Consider the following 14,562-nt stretch of genomic DNA (forward strand, 5'->3'; position numbering starts at 1 on the left):
TCCTTTTGCCAGTCATTTAACTCGCTTCTAATATGCAGCATCAATATTTAGCATGACATCTGAATAATCATACTGGTCTAAACTGATTTCTCTGTTTGACTTCAGAAGAAAACAATAACTGGCCTAACTCTAATTAATGATCTGCTATGTACCCCTAGGGTTACTGCCAGATAGCTGGGCTAATGGGCATAAAAACTGCTGCTGTTACAGAATCTTTTCCTGTGCATAAATGGTAATTCAGTGTGTTCAGCTGCATCCTGATGGAGAAGATCTTGTTCATCTATTGATTTACAGACAACAGAATGCACCATTAATGACAGTATTTTAGGCAGAGTGTTCTGTAGGATAGGGATGGGGGGACAGGAGAAATACCTCCTGTTTCCAACATTTGGTAGTCTCACCAACCACTGCTCTTGGGTGGTCTTCCTACTTCTGCAGCCATTTCCTCTTGCCTTTTTTCATTCTCACCTACTTAGGTCTTAAGATCTTTAGGGTAGAATCTCCCCATATATTTTCCCATGCCTTAGCATATGGGATTTTAGTCTCCTTTTGGTCTGGTAGACACCGAGTCAATATTGATTGTCAGTCTTTTCCACCAACCCTGCTTAAATGTTTTTTTTCCACTGACCGTTTATCTTTCCAGTTTCCATCCCAAAACACGGTGTCAGGTGGTTACTGCAATACACACCTGGGACTTAGTTTCTTTGTCCTTTCTGCAGGTAAGCTCTGTGGTGTTCTGTTCTGTGCTAAGTTCTGTAACTTGGTGAGAAATACCTTATCAGCTACAAGTGTAGAGTAAGATGTGTGTTACCAGGGAGGAACTGAAAGGCGATGCGCTGTGTTATTACCTCTTCATGATGTTTCATTTGTCAAGTTTGAATAGAAATGCATGTTGTGCATATGTGTGTAAATAGCAGAAAACTATAGTAAAATCGATGTGCTTTGCTGGAATACTTCAAAGATCTTCAAAGATTGCTCTAGAAGTCTTAAAAGTGAACGGAGAATTAACTTTTTTTTTTTGGTAGGAGAGACTGAGCTGCCATTCTGATTCAGCATCTAATGCTGCTTCCTATTTCACCAAACATAACTTTCATGCTCAATTTCTACATAGTTTCAGTGAGAATGTTTGGGGCATGTGATAAGGCCAGAGATGAAACTTTTTTAAGTATTTTGAAATAATAGAAAAACCAAATTCCTCAAACAGCTTGGGGACTGGGTTACTGTATAATGTCAAATACACTGTTTTTCACACTGTCCCCCAATGCTTTTTTGAGATGTTTTATGGTGGGACTAGTTTGTTCAGAAACTGTAACACATGGGTCAAACACTGGCATTTGCTTTAGTTTTATTTTCTAGTGAAGCATCACTGTGAAAGGGTAGATACTGGAAACAGTTTGCTACAAAGTTGGCTTAACACAGTTCAGGAAGATTTTAACTGGGCTAACAACTAGCAGAAAACTGAGTTGCCAATGTGTCTGAATTCTTTCCTTGATGGTATTTTAACTGATTTAGTGGCATAAAACAAAATTAGTAACAGTTTAAACGCATAATCTTTCCTCTGGTTCGAACCTCCCTGGCAAATACTTTATTGTTTAGCTAACAAGGAGGAATTAAGCTTCTGCAGGAAGGAGGAGGAGAAAAGTGATTGACCTCTTAAGGCTGAGTCTCAGCAGGGTCTAACTAAAGCTTCTTCCTGAAAGTGTGAGTCACTCTTACAAGATTGTGAGCCAGTTTTCCCTCCCTCATCTCCTTACCACCCGTTAGTCACATTTTTAACAGCGGTGAGCAAACAAAACTAGAATAAGCACAGATTTAAAATAAAGTTGCTGAGATCACAAACTTTCAAGAAAAGCAGAAGTATAAGTTGCATCAGAACTTATTTTTGTACCATGCAAGCAATTTGGAGTTTATGTAGTGCTATCAAGGACATAATGGTTAAGTGTGATTACTGTTAATGTTCTGTGGTTTACAGGTCAATCTTGTGTTCAAAGGTTTAGTATGTAAAGACTTTGATAAAGATCCAGACTAGCACATTAAAACATAAGAGTTGCTTAAAATAACTCATGCTTTGGGTGTGGGTGCAGTTAGTCCTGTAACTTTGTTAAAGCTATTTTGGGTGAGTATAAAAAAACAAAGGTTTTGTTCAACAGCAAGTTTATGTCTGCATATGAACTTCATAGCTGGTTTTGCTCAATTAATTCACTCCTATAAAAAACACTTTAGATTTGAGTATGTTTCTATAAAATTACGGGCCAGTTTTATGCATAATCTATAAGTGACCTTTTGATTAACCTACCAAAAGCTGGAGCAGCTGAGGCATATGAAAACTACTCATTTTAATGAAACATTTAAGCACGGACTGTTAGCCTATTGACCTGAGTGAAACTACTTATATTCTTAGTGGAAAAAATGTCCTGTTCTAGTAAAGGATTTTAACATGTCATTTAAATCAGGAATAACAGAAATCGGCAAAAAGAATTAAGAGAAGCCCGCCGGGTTTTTTTACAATTACTTTTTGGGTCATTTTGTCTTAATTTTATTTTTCCACTCTCTTGTTTTTATAAAAATGAGCTGCCAAAATTCACTGAACTCTGTTCAAAATAGAAATCAAGTCCCTGCCAGGAGGAGATTAATGTGTAAACTATATTAATTGCTTTTCCTCAGTGATACTTCACAGAATCTAACTGTATTTTAATGCATTTTAATAAGTATGTTCTGTATTTACTGCTGACCTTGTGGTTGGTCAGCTACTAACTAAAATAAAACAGTTTGCTAGGTTATCTGCATATATAAACGTGCCTCCTTCCTCCTTAAGTGGAATAGCTGTGGCCAAACTGGAGAAATGCTAATGCATTTCAAAATAATAGATGTTTCTGGTAATATTAACAGCTATAATGTTAGCAAATCTGCTTCATTAGGAAATTCAGTCCAATTAATCTTTGATGTTAATGTATAGTTCACACCATCCATCTTGAGGAAAGAGCATTGTTTCTGGATTATTAAGTCCTGAATGAACTATGGAGAAAAAGGTTAGGAAAAAAGAGGGGGGGAAAAAGGCTGCTAGGATAACCCAGTGAATAAGGTAGGTTGTGTTTGACTATTCACAGTGCTACTGAGAGATTATGGCATCTCTGCATTGCTAAAGTATTTTTGTTGCTTGCTGTAAGCTAGAGAAGACACTGAAGAATAAAAATTACTGGAAATCTGTGGATGATTCTAGTCTCCAATTTCCCACATACAGAAAGGTCATTTTATGAATTAACACGTATGAGAATTAAAAGTACTTCCTACAGTGCACTTTGCTAGTTGCTCATCTGTAGTGATCCTGACCAGAAGACCACTGTACGCTGAGGATCAGTGATCCACGTAAGTCAGGCCTGTGCCTGCTCAGTCTGTGCAGCACTGCGCTGCCCAGCCTCCAGGCTCACGTGGGGCTGTGTGTCCCGTGGCTGGGGACAGAGTTACCGGGCTGATGGTACCAGAGGGTCCTGCAGGCAGCTCCAGCATAGCACCTGCCACGCAGGGGGTATAATTGCCTGCCCTTCGTCTGAAAATGTAGCAAGCTGTGTTAACATCCTTTCTGTTTGGCAGCAGAAAAATGATGTATAGAGTTGTTTCCTTGTGTGATGGTTTTGGCTGGGATAGAGTTAATTTTATTCACAGTGGCTAGTATGGTGCTGTTTTGGATTTGTGCTGAAAAAAGTGTTGATAACAGATATTTCAGTTACTGCTGAGCAGGGCTTACACAGAGCCAAGGCCTTTTCTGCCTCTCTCCCCACCCCAGCAGCGAGTGGCTGGGGGGCACAGGGAGTTGGGAGGGGACACAGCCGGGACAGCTGCCCCTCACTGACCCCAGGGACATCCCATGCCCTATGGCGTCATGCTCAGCATGTGAACCTGGGGGAAGGAGGAGGAAGGGGGAGCATTCAGAGTGATGGGGTTTGTCACTTACGTGTGCTGGAGCCCTGCTGTCCTGGGGATGGCTGAGCACCCGCCTGCCCGCGGGGACTGGGGAATGAATTCCTTGTTTTGCTTTGCTTGTGTGCACAGCTTTTGCTTGACCTATTAAACTTTATCTCAACCCACATGTTTTCTCACTTTTACCCTTCTGATTCTCTTCCCCCATCATGCTGCAGGGGAGTGAGCAAGCGGCTGTGTGGTGCTTAGCTGCCAGCTGGGGTTAAACCACACCACTTGTAAGAAAATCCTGCAATAGATTGAATGACCAAAATGGTGTAATTTTTCTATGGGCAGGAGGATCTACATGACATGCTGCATCTTGATCATGAGACCTGGCTGATGCTGCACAGCTCAGGATTCCCAGCACCTGAAGGAATGTAAGATTAAACTGTTCTCTCCATTATAGTGTTAGCTCCATTAAATGGCATTTAAGTGGTGCTGTAGAGTATGAGTGTTTGTCTTACTGGGATCGTAATGAATCAGCACCACCTGGTACAAAAGTAATCTTGCTTTACTTGCCAGGACTACTGCACTTGCAGAGTGCTGGTTTTGTTCTGATGATGCTGAATGGCGACTAAAATGGGAGAGATGTTAATTTTTTTTTTACCTCATTTTGCTAGATGTCTTGAATTTGTCATCCTAATAAAATCCATGAAAATGAAACCTTAACTTGATCATGAGCTGCGTACTGTCAATTATCTCAGATACAGTATTCAAAGCAATGTATGTTGTGGCATTATCTTCTTGCCACTTCTAGCTTAGATGCAACTAACCTTAGAGTTAAGAGAGAAACACCCCTGAGGGATCTGCCAGAAAGCACAAGCAGTGTGGAGATGGCCTTGCCCAGCAGCTGCTCTTATCGTTTACTCTGAACCCACAGCCTTTAAGAGGATGTAACATACAAAAACTCAAACCTATACAACCCCCAAGCCCCTCTAACACCACAACTGCTTCCTGGCCTGATATTTTCTATCACTTCTGCTCTGGAAGTAGGGGTGAAGCATTTTTTTTAGCCTACCCTTCCCTGCCCCCATTATTTTTGATTGATATTCATTCACTCCAGCTGCATGCTGCCTTAATTCACTCCACCTGCCTCCACCTTAATTCACTCCAGCTGCATGCTGCCTTCCTTGCCATCTGCTTTTCTGAAATTTTGGGGGCTGAAAGCGTCTACCAGGAAGGTTACTGTTCCCTGTGAGCGTATCCAACTGTGCAAAATGGGGCGTCGGCTCCTGTGGGAAGGGCAGCGGGCTGGGGCACGCAGCCACCCGCCCCGCAGGCCGCCCTCTCGCAGCGGCCGTGGAGCCGGCCCGGCCCGCGGGGAGCCAGGGCGCACCGGCCTCGGCCCCGGCCTCCGGGGCGGGACGAGCGCGGCTCCCGGGGCGGCGCCTCCGGAGCCGGGCAGGGCCGGGCAACCCGCCCCCGGGGCGGGCGCGGCGGCGGCGGCGGGGCCGGGCGAGGCGGCGATAGAGCGGCGGCGGGAGCGGGGCAGCGGCAGCCGGCGGGCCGGCCATGGTGGGCCTCAAGGAGGAGCTGCTAAAGTCCATCTGGCACGCCTTCACCGCCCTCGACCTCGACCGCAGCGGGAAGGTCTCCAAGTCCCAGCTGAAGGCAAGCGGCGAGGCCCGGCCCGGCCCGGCCGGGGGGCAGCGAGGAGAGAGGGGTGGCGGAGGCCGGGGGGCGCAGCGGGGGGGTGAGGGGACGTGGCGTGGGCCTGCGCTGGCGCCACCGGCCGCCTCCGCCGGGGCACGGGGGTGCTGGGCTGGGGCCTGAGGTGGTCACACGTAGGGCTGGATGAGGGGACACGGCCGCTCGTTTTCGGAGCTCACTTGAAGCTATGAAGTGCGTTTTCTCTATGGAGGCTGTCGTTTATCACACGACATCGCCAGCCACTGTGGCTCCTGGATGCCTCTGTCCCACAGGAGGCTTATGCGGGCCCTTCCCCCGCGCTCGAGGAGGCTTATTTTCATTCAGCCCAGGCAAGCCCATTGTCCTCCTCGAGATGTCAATGCACAAACCCTTGTGCTTCTGGTCCGCTTTCAACTGTGTGTCCTTGGTACCCTTTCTGGTCAAAATCTTTTGTGGGGTAGCCACAGGGTCCCGTCTATAGGGGTTGGCTGCATCCAAGCGAAATTCATAGCTTGCCAAGGGGAGAGCGAGCTTCCACAGTGCTCTCTTATTTGGATATAAACAGGAGAATTAGTCAAGAGGCTCCAACTGTGCCATTCTTTCCTTAGCTTATATGCTGAAGTAACGTTTGTGCTCTTATAAGAGCTCTCAGGCAGCTTGCTGAATCTGATCCCGTCTTGGCCTTGCTTTATGGGACTGTCTTGGCCTGGTAATAATAACAGGAATCTGGCTAAATAAATATTTTGAATAAGAACGCAACACCTGTTGACATTTGAGACTGTGGGTCCTTGTACTGAGTGCTGGAGTTGTGTCAGCTGCAACAGTTTGCTGAAGCTTGCACCCTTTGTGGGATTAAGTCCACAACCAAGAGTGGCCGTGCTGTGGTCAGTAGTTCCAAGCATAGTCGGTAGCTAATGGATTTTGTTTTTAGCATTATGTAACAAATGTCCACAACACACCCGTTCCTTTTCTCCTTTTCTTCGCTCAGGGCGATGAGGCTGTGAGATATAGCCTAACTCAGCCAGAGGTGACTGTGAGGCAGGAGCCAGGCAAGAAGCCAGACCTGACTGCAAACTCAAGCTGAAAACAAGTGCAGGTTCTGGGTCTTTTACAGGTCATGTCATGAAAGTGAGTGTTGGTGTTACAGGACTGACTGAAGTAGGTTGCAGAGGCATTTTTTTATTGTCTTGCTTTTTAAAGGAATCTTGTTTTCCTGTCATGCTGCCACACCTTGTGTGCGCTGCCATGATTTCTGTGCTCCCTCACCTGGGAGGTGTGTCTGCAGCACGTGTTGGCATGCTGGTCGGTGAAGAAGCTGTCATGGTCATGCAGGCACTGGGGTGAATTAAATGGCTAAAGAAGCAGCCAGGATGCTGGTGGGCTTGTACGACTTGCTCTGATGGAGTAAGGTAAAAAAAGGAGAGGGGAAATAAAACTTGTCCCCTCATTACCTATCAAACATCTTCCTAGACGGTTTTGATGTTTCATGCTGTCTATCTGTGAGAGAGAAGGGATGAAAAAAAAAAAATGGCTCTTCGTGGATTTGTGCAGTTCTGTCTGTGATACAAAAACTCCTGAGAGAATTGTTAACTGTGGGGTTTGGAATTGCAGAAACAAGTCTCAAACAAGGTTGCTGCCTTCTCCTGTGGCCACCAAGAATTAGTGTTCAGAAAACATGAGGAAGGGTAAAGAGTGTTCTTCCATAGCCCTTTTTATGGCAAATGATGAATGTGGTGTCAAATTAGTAGTCCTGCTAGGAAGGAAAGGTATATATTATGGTAGCAGCCCCACATTGCTGCAGCGGAAGGGGTAAGAAGGGGTAAGGCTGGACAGCAAAACAGAAGTTCCTGTCTGATTGATTTAGAGCTGTGTTGTACTAAGAAGGTATTTCACAATGAAGTGTTTCTCATTCACATTACCATGAGGAAGATACAGCACCCCTATAAAATGGAGAGATGAGACTTGGAGATAAACAGGTTAGCAGAGATCTGTGGTATTAGAAGGATATATTTAATAATTTAGTGAAACTCCTGTTATAAAAAGAATTGGTAAAAGTCTATTTGCTTTCTGAGAACAACATGCAGTGTTCTAACTTGCTGAACTCTTCCCTCCTCAATAAGAAAACATGTTGACAATGGATCTTTGAGTTGTATAATCCAATATAAGGTATTGCTGTCATGCTGTACGTAAAGTCTCGTGTTGGTTGTTAGAGTGATTTCTAGTTTCTCTACCTAGAAGTCATCTTTGAACCTTCCATAAAAATAAATAATTTCCATTATATACTATGAGAAAAATTAATGTCTGTTACGTAGCTAAGGCCCTACTATGGAGGCTTTGCATCACACATTTGTTTTTAATAAATCCAGAGCAAAGGAATGGAGGAGAGTGAATTGGGTCTGTTTTGTAGTCTGGCAAAACAGCAAACACTTGGAGGAAGAACTAGGACTTGCTTGGAATAGTAAGGATTTCATGAGATGTCTTTTATCCATTTATGTCTTTTGAATATGGTCTGAGCTGCTGAGAGAAGAGACAGTCAAATCAGTCCTCTGTGTAATTTTGAATATTATCTTCTTCCAGTATGCACTGATACTTTTTTTTTGGTCTAATCAGTAAACTTCAGAAGTTCTACTGTTATGCTGGCTGCAGATTTTACCCTTTTTTCTACATCAGCAGAAACGTTTGTGTATTCTGTTCTTAAATTGCACCTTTAAATATGGACACAACCATTATTTTGGCAGTGTGTTTCAGCACTTTCAAACACTGATATAGTAAGGCTAAAGTATAAGTTTCATGCATGCAGTTATAACTGCTGCTGTGGTTCAGGCACAAGCTACAAATACTTTCTTTCGTACATTTAAATCCAATTTAATTTTTCTTGCTATCTGCAATTTTAAAATTGACTTATTTTAAAAGTTTATGTAACATGCTAACATTCAATCTGCTTTTCATCCAAGTGTTGAAACACTGTGGTTTTAAATGTAGTTACACTTAGCATCCAGCAGTGCTCCTTGTAATATGAGTGTGTGATTGGATCTTGGAAAGAATACATACCGACTAGTTTTTGCATTCTTTCTGGAAGCTCTTCCTTACATTGCTTTGTGACTTGCCTCTGCTTAGGCAGTTATTTGGCTTTTTATGGGGTTATTTGGCTCTTCTTGTTTTGTTTTGTGTGCCACCACTGGGGTGGGCTTTCAGAGTCTTGGGTTCCTGGTATGATATCTGTGGAACATGGATGGTTAGCACCTCATGAAAGTATGGTCTCATTCAGGCCCATAATATGTGGGTGACCAAAGTTACTAGTCAGGCTTAGAAAATTTAAACTCATCTTTAATTGTATCTAGGATGTTACAGGATTATTATACCTCTTATCTTTGTTTTGCCTTTTTACTAAATAGGAAGCCAGTGGCTGGTGGGAAGAGGAAGAATGGTGTAATCAGGGGCAAGAGGGACAGTCCGAATGGAGAGGAAGACCTCAAACAATGTAGTAAGGCACTGGAAAGGTTGAGAGCTTGTGACGAGTGGGCAGGACCCCAGCCGGACAATTGACTTTGTACAACATTGAAGGGTGGTAGGAAATTAGTCATTATGACTCATTATGAGAGAGTTGTACTCTGACGTTATTAACAGGGCTCAGAAGCGTTTGTATTGGGGTAGCCATGAGGAAACGTGTCTGTAAGGTGTGAGGGGAGGTATGCTCCTCTTCCAGAGGAGCTGGCAGACCAAGGCAGCTTGTAAACTGAAAGGGGATGCATTGGGAGGTGACGGAGCCATGATACTGTGCCTGAGAGGAGCAGCTGCCAGTGGGTCAGCAGCGCATTTAACCTTTGTCCTTGAGGTTTTGTCAATTGGTTTCAGGGAATATTTAGAAGAAAGGGCCAGTAGATGGAGGATGTTTACTGGGCGCTCTTCCTAAGGGCTAGGAGCTGCAGGGCAGAAAGGCAATTTCTTGGCAACTGGACAGGTGCAGGCTGGCACCGTTATGTGATAGGGGGCCAAAAGGGATGTGATGATAATGAAGGCAAGAGCAAGGGGGATGTTGTCAAAAATGGTGACAGGGTGTCTGTGGGTGCCCAAGGGAGAAGAGAGCAAATGAAGGAACAGAGGGGTAATGTGGGTGAAGTGCGCTAGCATCGGGAACCTGAGCTGATGGAGGCCAAGCTTGAATACGCTCATTCGACTGGGAAAGAGGGTGCTGCACTAACCCCCATGTTAAATAACGAGGCTGTGAATGGAGCGTTTGCTACCAGAGTGGGTGAGGAAGCTGTACCTTGGAGATGCTGTGATGCAAGAAACTCTATGGTTAGATGTACCCTGGTTGAAAAGACCTTGTGCCTGTGACAAGGGGCATATACGATGCTGATTTCCACACTGGTCAAAAAAGGAAAAGGGAATGTACTTGTGAGTAGCCTGATTTTGGCTGAGTAGCTGCTGACATGGATGTCAGGGAGAGATGAGCCAAGAATGTCTTGGAATGAATTCACATGAAGCCACTGAATGGAGCTGTCAGGATCTGTGATGCCAACATTTTAAAATCTTAAAAAGAGATGGGGGAGGGAGAAGACCCCCCTGAAAGATGGAAAAGAAAAAGTACTGAAGAAACTGGCAATAGCTGCTGTAGGATTAGTCTGCCCTGTTAATGCTCCTACTATGATCTCGGCCAAATTTTTGTTGCTGAGCAATAAGTAGTCTACCAGATCTTCCATTCTCCTTTAGAAATGCATATCATTTTTATGGACAAGGTTAAATGGAACTACTCAGATGGTAACAATTCAACACGTGCTTAAAGTTTTGGAAGATCAGTGTTTTGGAAAATGGGAGCTGAGAGGGAAGCAGCTGTGGCAGAGTAGAGTTGGGCTGGAGATCTGTACTCCAGGTAAAGCAGCATGAGACTGGCCATAAATAAAGTAAATCCAAAGTCTGTAGCGACCTTTGGAGTTCAGCTTGTTTGTTTCATCCAGTTTTGGAGCAGAACACCTTCAGTATTCCCTGGGCACCACTAGGCATTTTTCTTATGAAACTTTTAATTGAAAATGGAAAAACTGTGCCAAGAGTACACTGGTTTTACAGACCGTGTGTACTGTCCCATAGACTACAGTTTGGACCCATTTGCTGCAGCATGGAGATGGGTCTCTGGGCTGGGGCAGGAGTTGGCTCTGGCATGAAGGTAGATTGTTAAACGTGGCATCCAGAGCATAGTAAGTGCTGAAAGAAAAAGCTGCCTAGCAACCCTGTGGGCATGGGGGGAGTAATCCTTACTGGTGCAAAACTTCCTCATGGTTGATGGAGCTTCTGCAAGGCAAGGCGATTTTTTTGTACCCCAATTAACCTTGTAGTCAGCTAGATTTTATTTTTTTTTTTTTAAATTGGTCATTAAAATACAGTATATCATGGTCCAGATAATGTGATTTGAGAGAACAAAACAAAATGAGACTTCAGTGCAGAATTTTCCAGGCTTACCCTGCAACTGGAGAATTCAGCTGGCGCTTGGCCGTGTTAGAGAATGGCAGGCTTTGGCAGGCGCCAAGGAATTTCCTGAGTTATAGAGAGCACTAGGCACAGGAGAGATCGCAGATAAGGCAGATCCTAGAAAATAATTGAAAGTGGAATTCTTTCCTGGTAAATTGGTTGCTTGATGCGGAAAACCACCTAGGTTTCTGACAACCCAAGCACAGCAAGAAGGCCAAAAAAGGGAGGAGAGAAGCATGTATAAAGGACATGATGAGAAAGTGTTTTATTGAGACTTGTAAGTTATTTTGATAATAAGCTTAAATTGGTTATGCTTTTAGAATATTTTTATTAGCTGAGTATTTTTTTAGTTATAGTATTAGCAACGCAGTCTGGTTGGAAAACTGAGATCATCTTTATTTCTCAGAAATTCAAGAATCCCTCAGTCTTCTATAAATAACAGTAGAAGCCTTAAATAGAAGGGGAAACACGCATGATAGTACATTTTTTCCCCCCATATGTAAATCACATGGACTAAAATACTTGATTTTATATGATGTTTGAAAATAAGGATAGATTGAAGGGAAATATACTGTTGATGGCGGGTAGTGTGCAATGGGATAACTTCCAAATACTGTTTTACCACTTTGGGAAATACAGCTTTTGTTGTAATATGGCTGATGCTACTGTTTTTCTGGTTTTAAACTTGTGCACCTGGTTAGTTCCAGTGGCTTAATGTTAGCATATGGCAATGGAAATACGTATTTTTTTATGGAAATGTGTGCTTTTCTAACAGAAAGTGTAACTTTGGAGGTATATAGAGAGGAATTCTCCTCTGAACTGAGCTTACGTCTTGGGCTATCTTTGTAGGATTTTGTGCTAACTAGCGCTTAGACTCTGCATGTTTCCTTATCATATAGAAGAAAAAAAAAAGTACATTATTTGGGGAGGGGAGTGGGTGAGAGGCAGGAAAGCCCAGATATTTTGAGTGTGTGGCATAGGTTTGATTTCCTAGGTTTTGACGACTTCAGATTTTCACTTCTTGTTTTGCAGCTACCCCATCTCTACTGCTTTATGTCTATTCACCTAAATAGATCCACTTATAAATTTTCTGCACATTTTTTTACTGCTTCCTGTTTGCATCATAGCAGTCTGGGTTTTTTTAATTTTATGCTGCACAGTGAAAAAATAAAACATATGCCAAAATTCAGTTGCAGTCTGTGCCGTCTAGTTGTTGATTTAAAAACTACCACAAGCAGTAAGTCTCTTCTAAAGATGCAATCTGGTTTACTTCTGCCTAATTTTGTTTTACCCGTATTTTTTGCCTTTGGTTCGTAGTTATATTTTTTCAGTGCAGACCATTCCTGAGCATGTGAAGTTAAATTCTTAACCCAGTTCCTGTAGCCAGTACATGGTCTTCAGAAGCTTAACTCTGCATCATGCCAAGGGGAGAGGGCTCCTGAGTGACAGCGTGTTCAAGACCCAGTGGGCAGTGTGTTACAGGACTGACCTGACTCGAGACAGTGTGAACAACGAAAGGGATGGCGCTTCGCCCTTCTTATGAAAGTGCTGGTGGCACAGGAGTCGCCGCTATCCAGGCTCTGCCCTCCTGTTGTTGGTACTGAGGCATTAGCTTGTGCGTGCAAAACTCTGCCTAGGTTGAAGAAACTGAGATGCACTGACTACCAGTTAGTTTTCAATAATTCGGTACTTCCTTAAAACTAATCAAGCGTGTAGCCTCTTCTTGAAGTTAATTTCTCAAGAATAGATGTGAATGTTGGTGGGTGCTAAGCTCTTGACAAAATTCATGCAAATGCCTTTTTAAAATAAAAATTTGAGAAGCATGTCTAAACCCTTCCCTTTTCTGTAGCATTACTTTTTCTTTGCCAACTGAAACATGGGGTCAGTGTTGAGAAGCAACCCAAAAACAAGCAGATGAGAGAAATCTATAGTTAATGCTTTAATTTGAGTGGTCACTTCTTTGTAAATTAAACGTACATATTGAGTTGTTTTGTTACTTGTTTTCACTAGATAGTAGATATTTATAATTTCAAAGGCTAGGTGTTTGTGGTTGTTTTCTATGGCTATCTAATTTCACTCTGTAAATATTACTTTGGTGTTTTTGCATGTCTCTCCTGGTTTTCAAATGCATGAGTGCCTGTGTACAAAGGGTAGCTTCTGTAGCTGTCCTTGCACTGCTGTAGGAATGGACCTAGCTGTGATCGCATTGCTTCTGTAAACGTGCAATGGTCTGAAGCTGTTGAATCCTCGGAGTCAGCTTTTTTAGTTACATTTTGTTTTTTGACAACAATCTGCAGGGCAGAACTTGTGCTGACGCGAAAGCGTCACTTTGTGCAGTTTTGTGAATCATGGGTTTGCTCTGTGGGGGAAGGCAGCATGGTTAAGGCCAACAGCAGTGTCACTGATTTCTCTTCTGTCCTTAGGTCCTTTCTCACAACTTGTGCACGGTGTTAAATGTTCCCCATGATCCAGTGGCCTTGGAAGAGCACTTTAGGGATGATGATGAAGGACCGGTGTCCAATCAGGGTTACATGCCTTATCTAAACAAATTTATCTTGGAAAAGGTAAGTTTTGAATTATTGTGTTCTCTTTTTCCCTTTATTAGGTTTTGTATTGGAGTGTCTTTACAGCATACTTCTGCTTGCAGAAGGAAGCATGCTGGTGTGAAGACACTCTGGTTGTGAGTGTGCCTGCGTTGGGTTGTGATGGGGCGGGTACTCTGGAGAGCCCATGCCTTAAATGGAAGGGTGCACTGTTCTCTACTTCTTTTTTCTCTGTTTGGTTTCTATTTCCTGATACATCTGGTCATTGCCTAAGCTGTGCTCAAGCAAAACCATGTTCATATTAATAAACCACCTCAGCTTGGATTTATTTGAAAGTGTCTTGGACCTATAGATTGTCCCACTTTATACTACTGCAACAGAATATTGTCATAGACTCCTTTGCAAACAGGAAGGGTAAAAAATGTCTTTAATGTCTATTAATAAAGTATTTTAATAAATAGATCCCTTCAAATAGGTACAGTGTGTGACATTAGGGAGTGTTGTTTTGTCTTGCAAGTTCTTTCCTTTCATGTCTGAACACTCTTCAGTCTTCTGTTGTGCCTTATTTTGAGGGAAGGTCTGGAAAGCCAGCAGGGTTTCCCCTACTCTCCTCTCCATCTTGTTCTAAGATAGTTAGTCTCTGAGTTTGAAAGTAAAAAAACCCTAAAGTATCTTTCTGCTTTTTTTCTGACAACTTCTGTGGAGATTGATCTAGATGGTAAAAACCCCAGCCCATGTGATAGTGCAAACATCTCAGCCTCAATACTATTGATTTCTAGTACACTTAGGGGCTGACACCAGAAACCTTCAAACTTTGATGTTGTGGCTGCAGGGATACATAGATGCTTGCTTTCTTTTATAATGTTAAGAAGTCCTGAACTGACATGCTGATGAAAAGTCCAATGCAGCGACTGCAGATTATGCAAACTCCTTAGCTGGATTTGGTGGGTTTTGCTGTTTCTTT

The 14,562-nt window shown here is 43.1% G+C and overlaps 1 protein-coding gene across 5 annotated transcripts in view; it reads left to right on the plus strand.

Moving 5' to 3' along the window:
• Positions 1–5,356: 5,356 nt before the first annotated feature.
• Positions 5,357–14,562, plus strand: part of SWAP70 (switching B cell complex subunit SWAP70) — a 41,574-nt gene continuing 32,368 nt past the window's right edge. The window contains exons 1-2 of one of the 5 annotated variants that reach the window (XM_042785091.1): positions 5,357–5,571; positions 13,479–13,619. In XM_042785091.1, the coding sequence (XP_042641025.1) occupies positions 5,473–5,571; positions 13,479–13,619 (240 nt within the window). In that variant the 5' untranslated portion in view covers positions 5,357–5,472. Of the gene's footprint in view, positions 5,572–6,696; positions 6,718–11,288; positions 11,333–13,235; positions 13,284–13,478; positions 13,620–14,562 lie in introns of those variants that run through there. The other 4 variants (XM_042785092.1, XM_033006864.2, XM_033006863.2 and 1 more) reach the window with 4 other exon arrangements.

The sequence above is a fragment of the Tyto alba genome, unplaced genomic scaffold (assembly GCF_018691265.1).
Source record: "Tyto alba isolate M040663 unplaced genomic scaffold, T.alba_DEE_v4.0 Super-Scaffold_8, whole genome shotgun sequence".
Taxonomy (NCBI): Eukaryota; Metazoa; Chordata; class Aves; order Strigiformes; family Tytonidae; genus Tyto; species Tyto alba.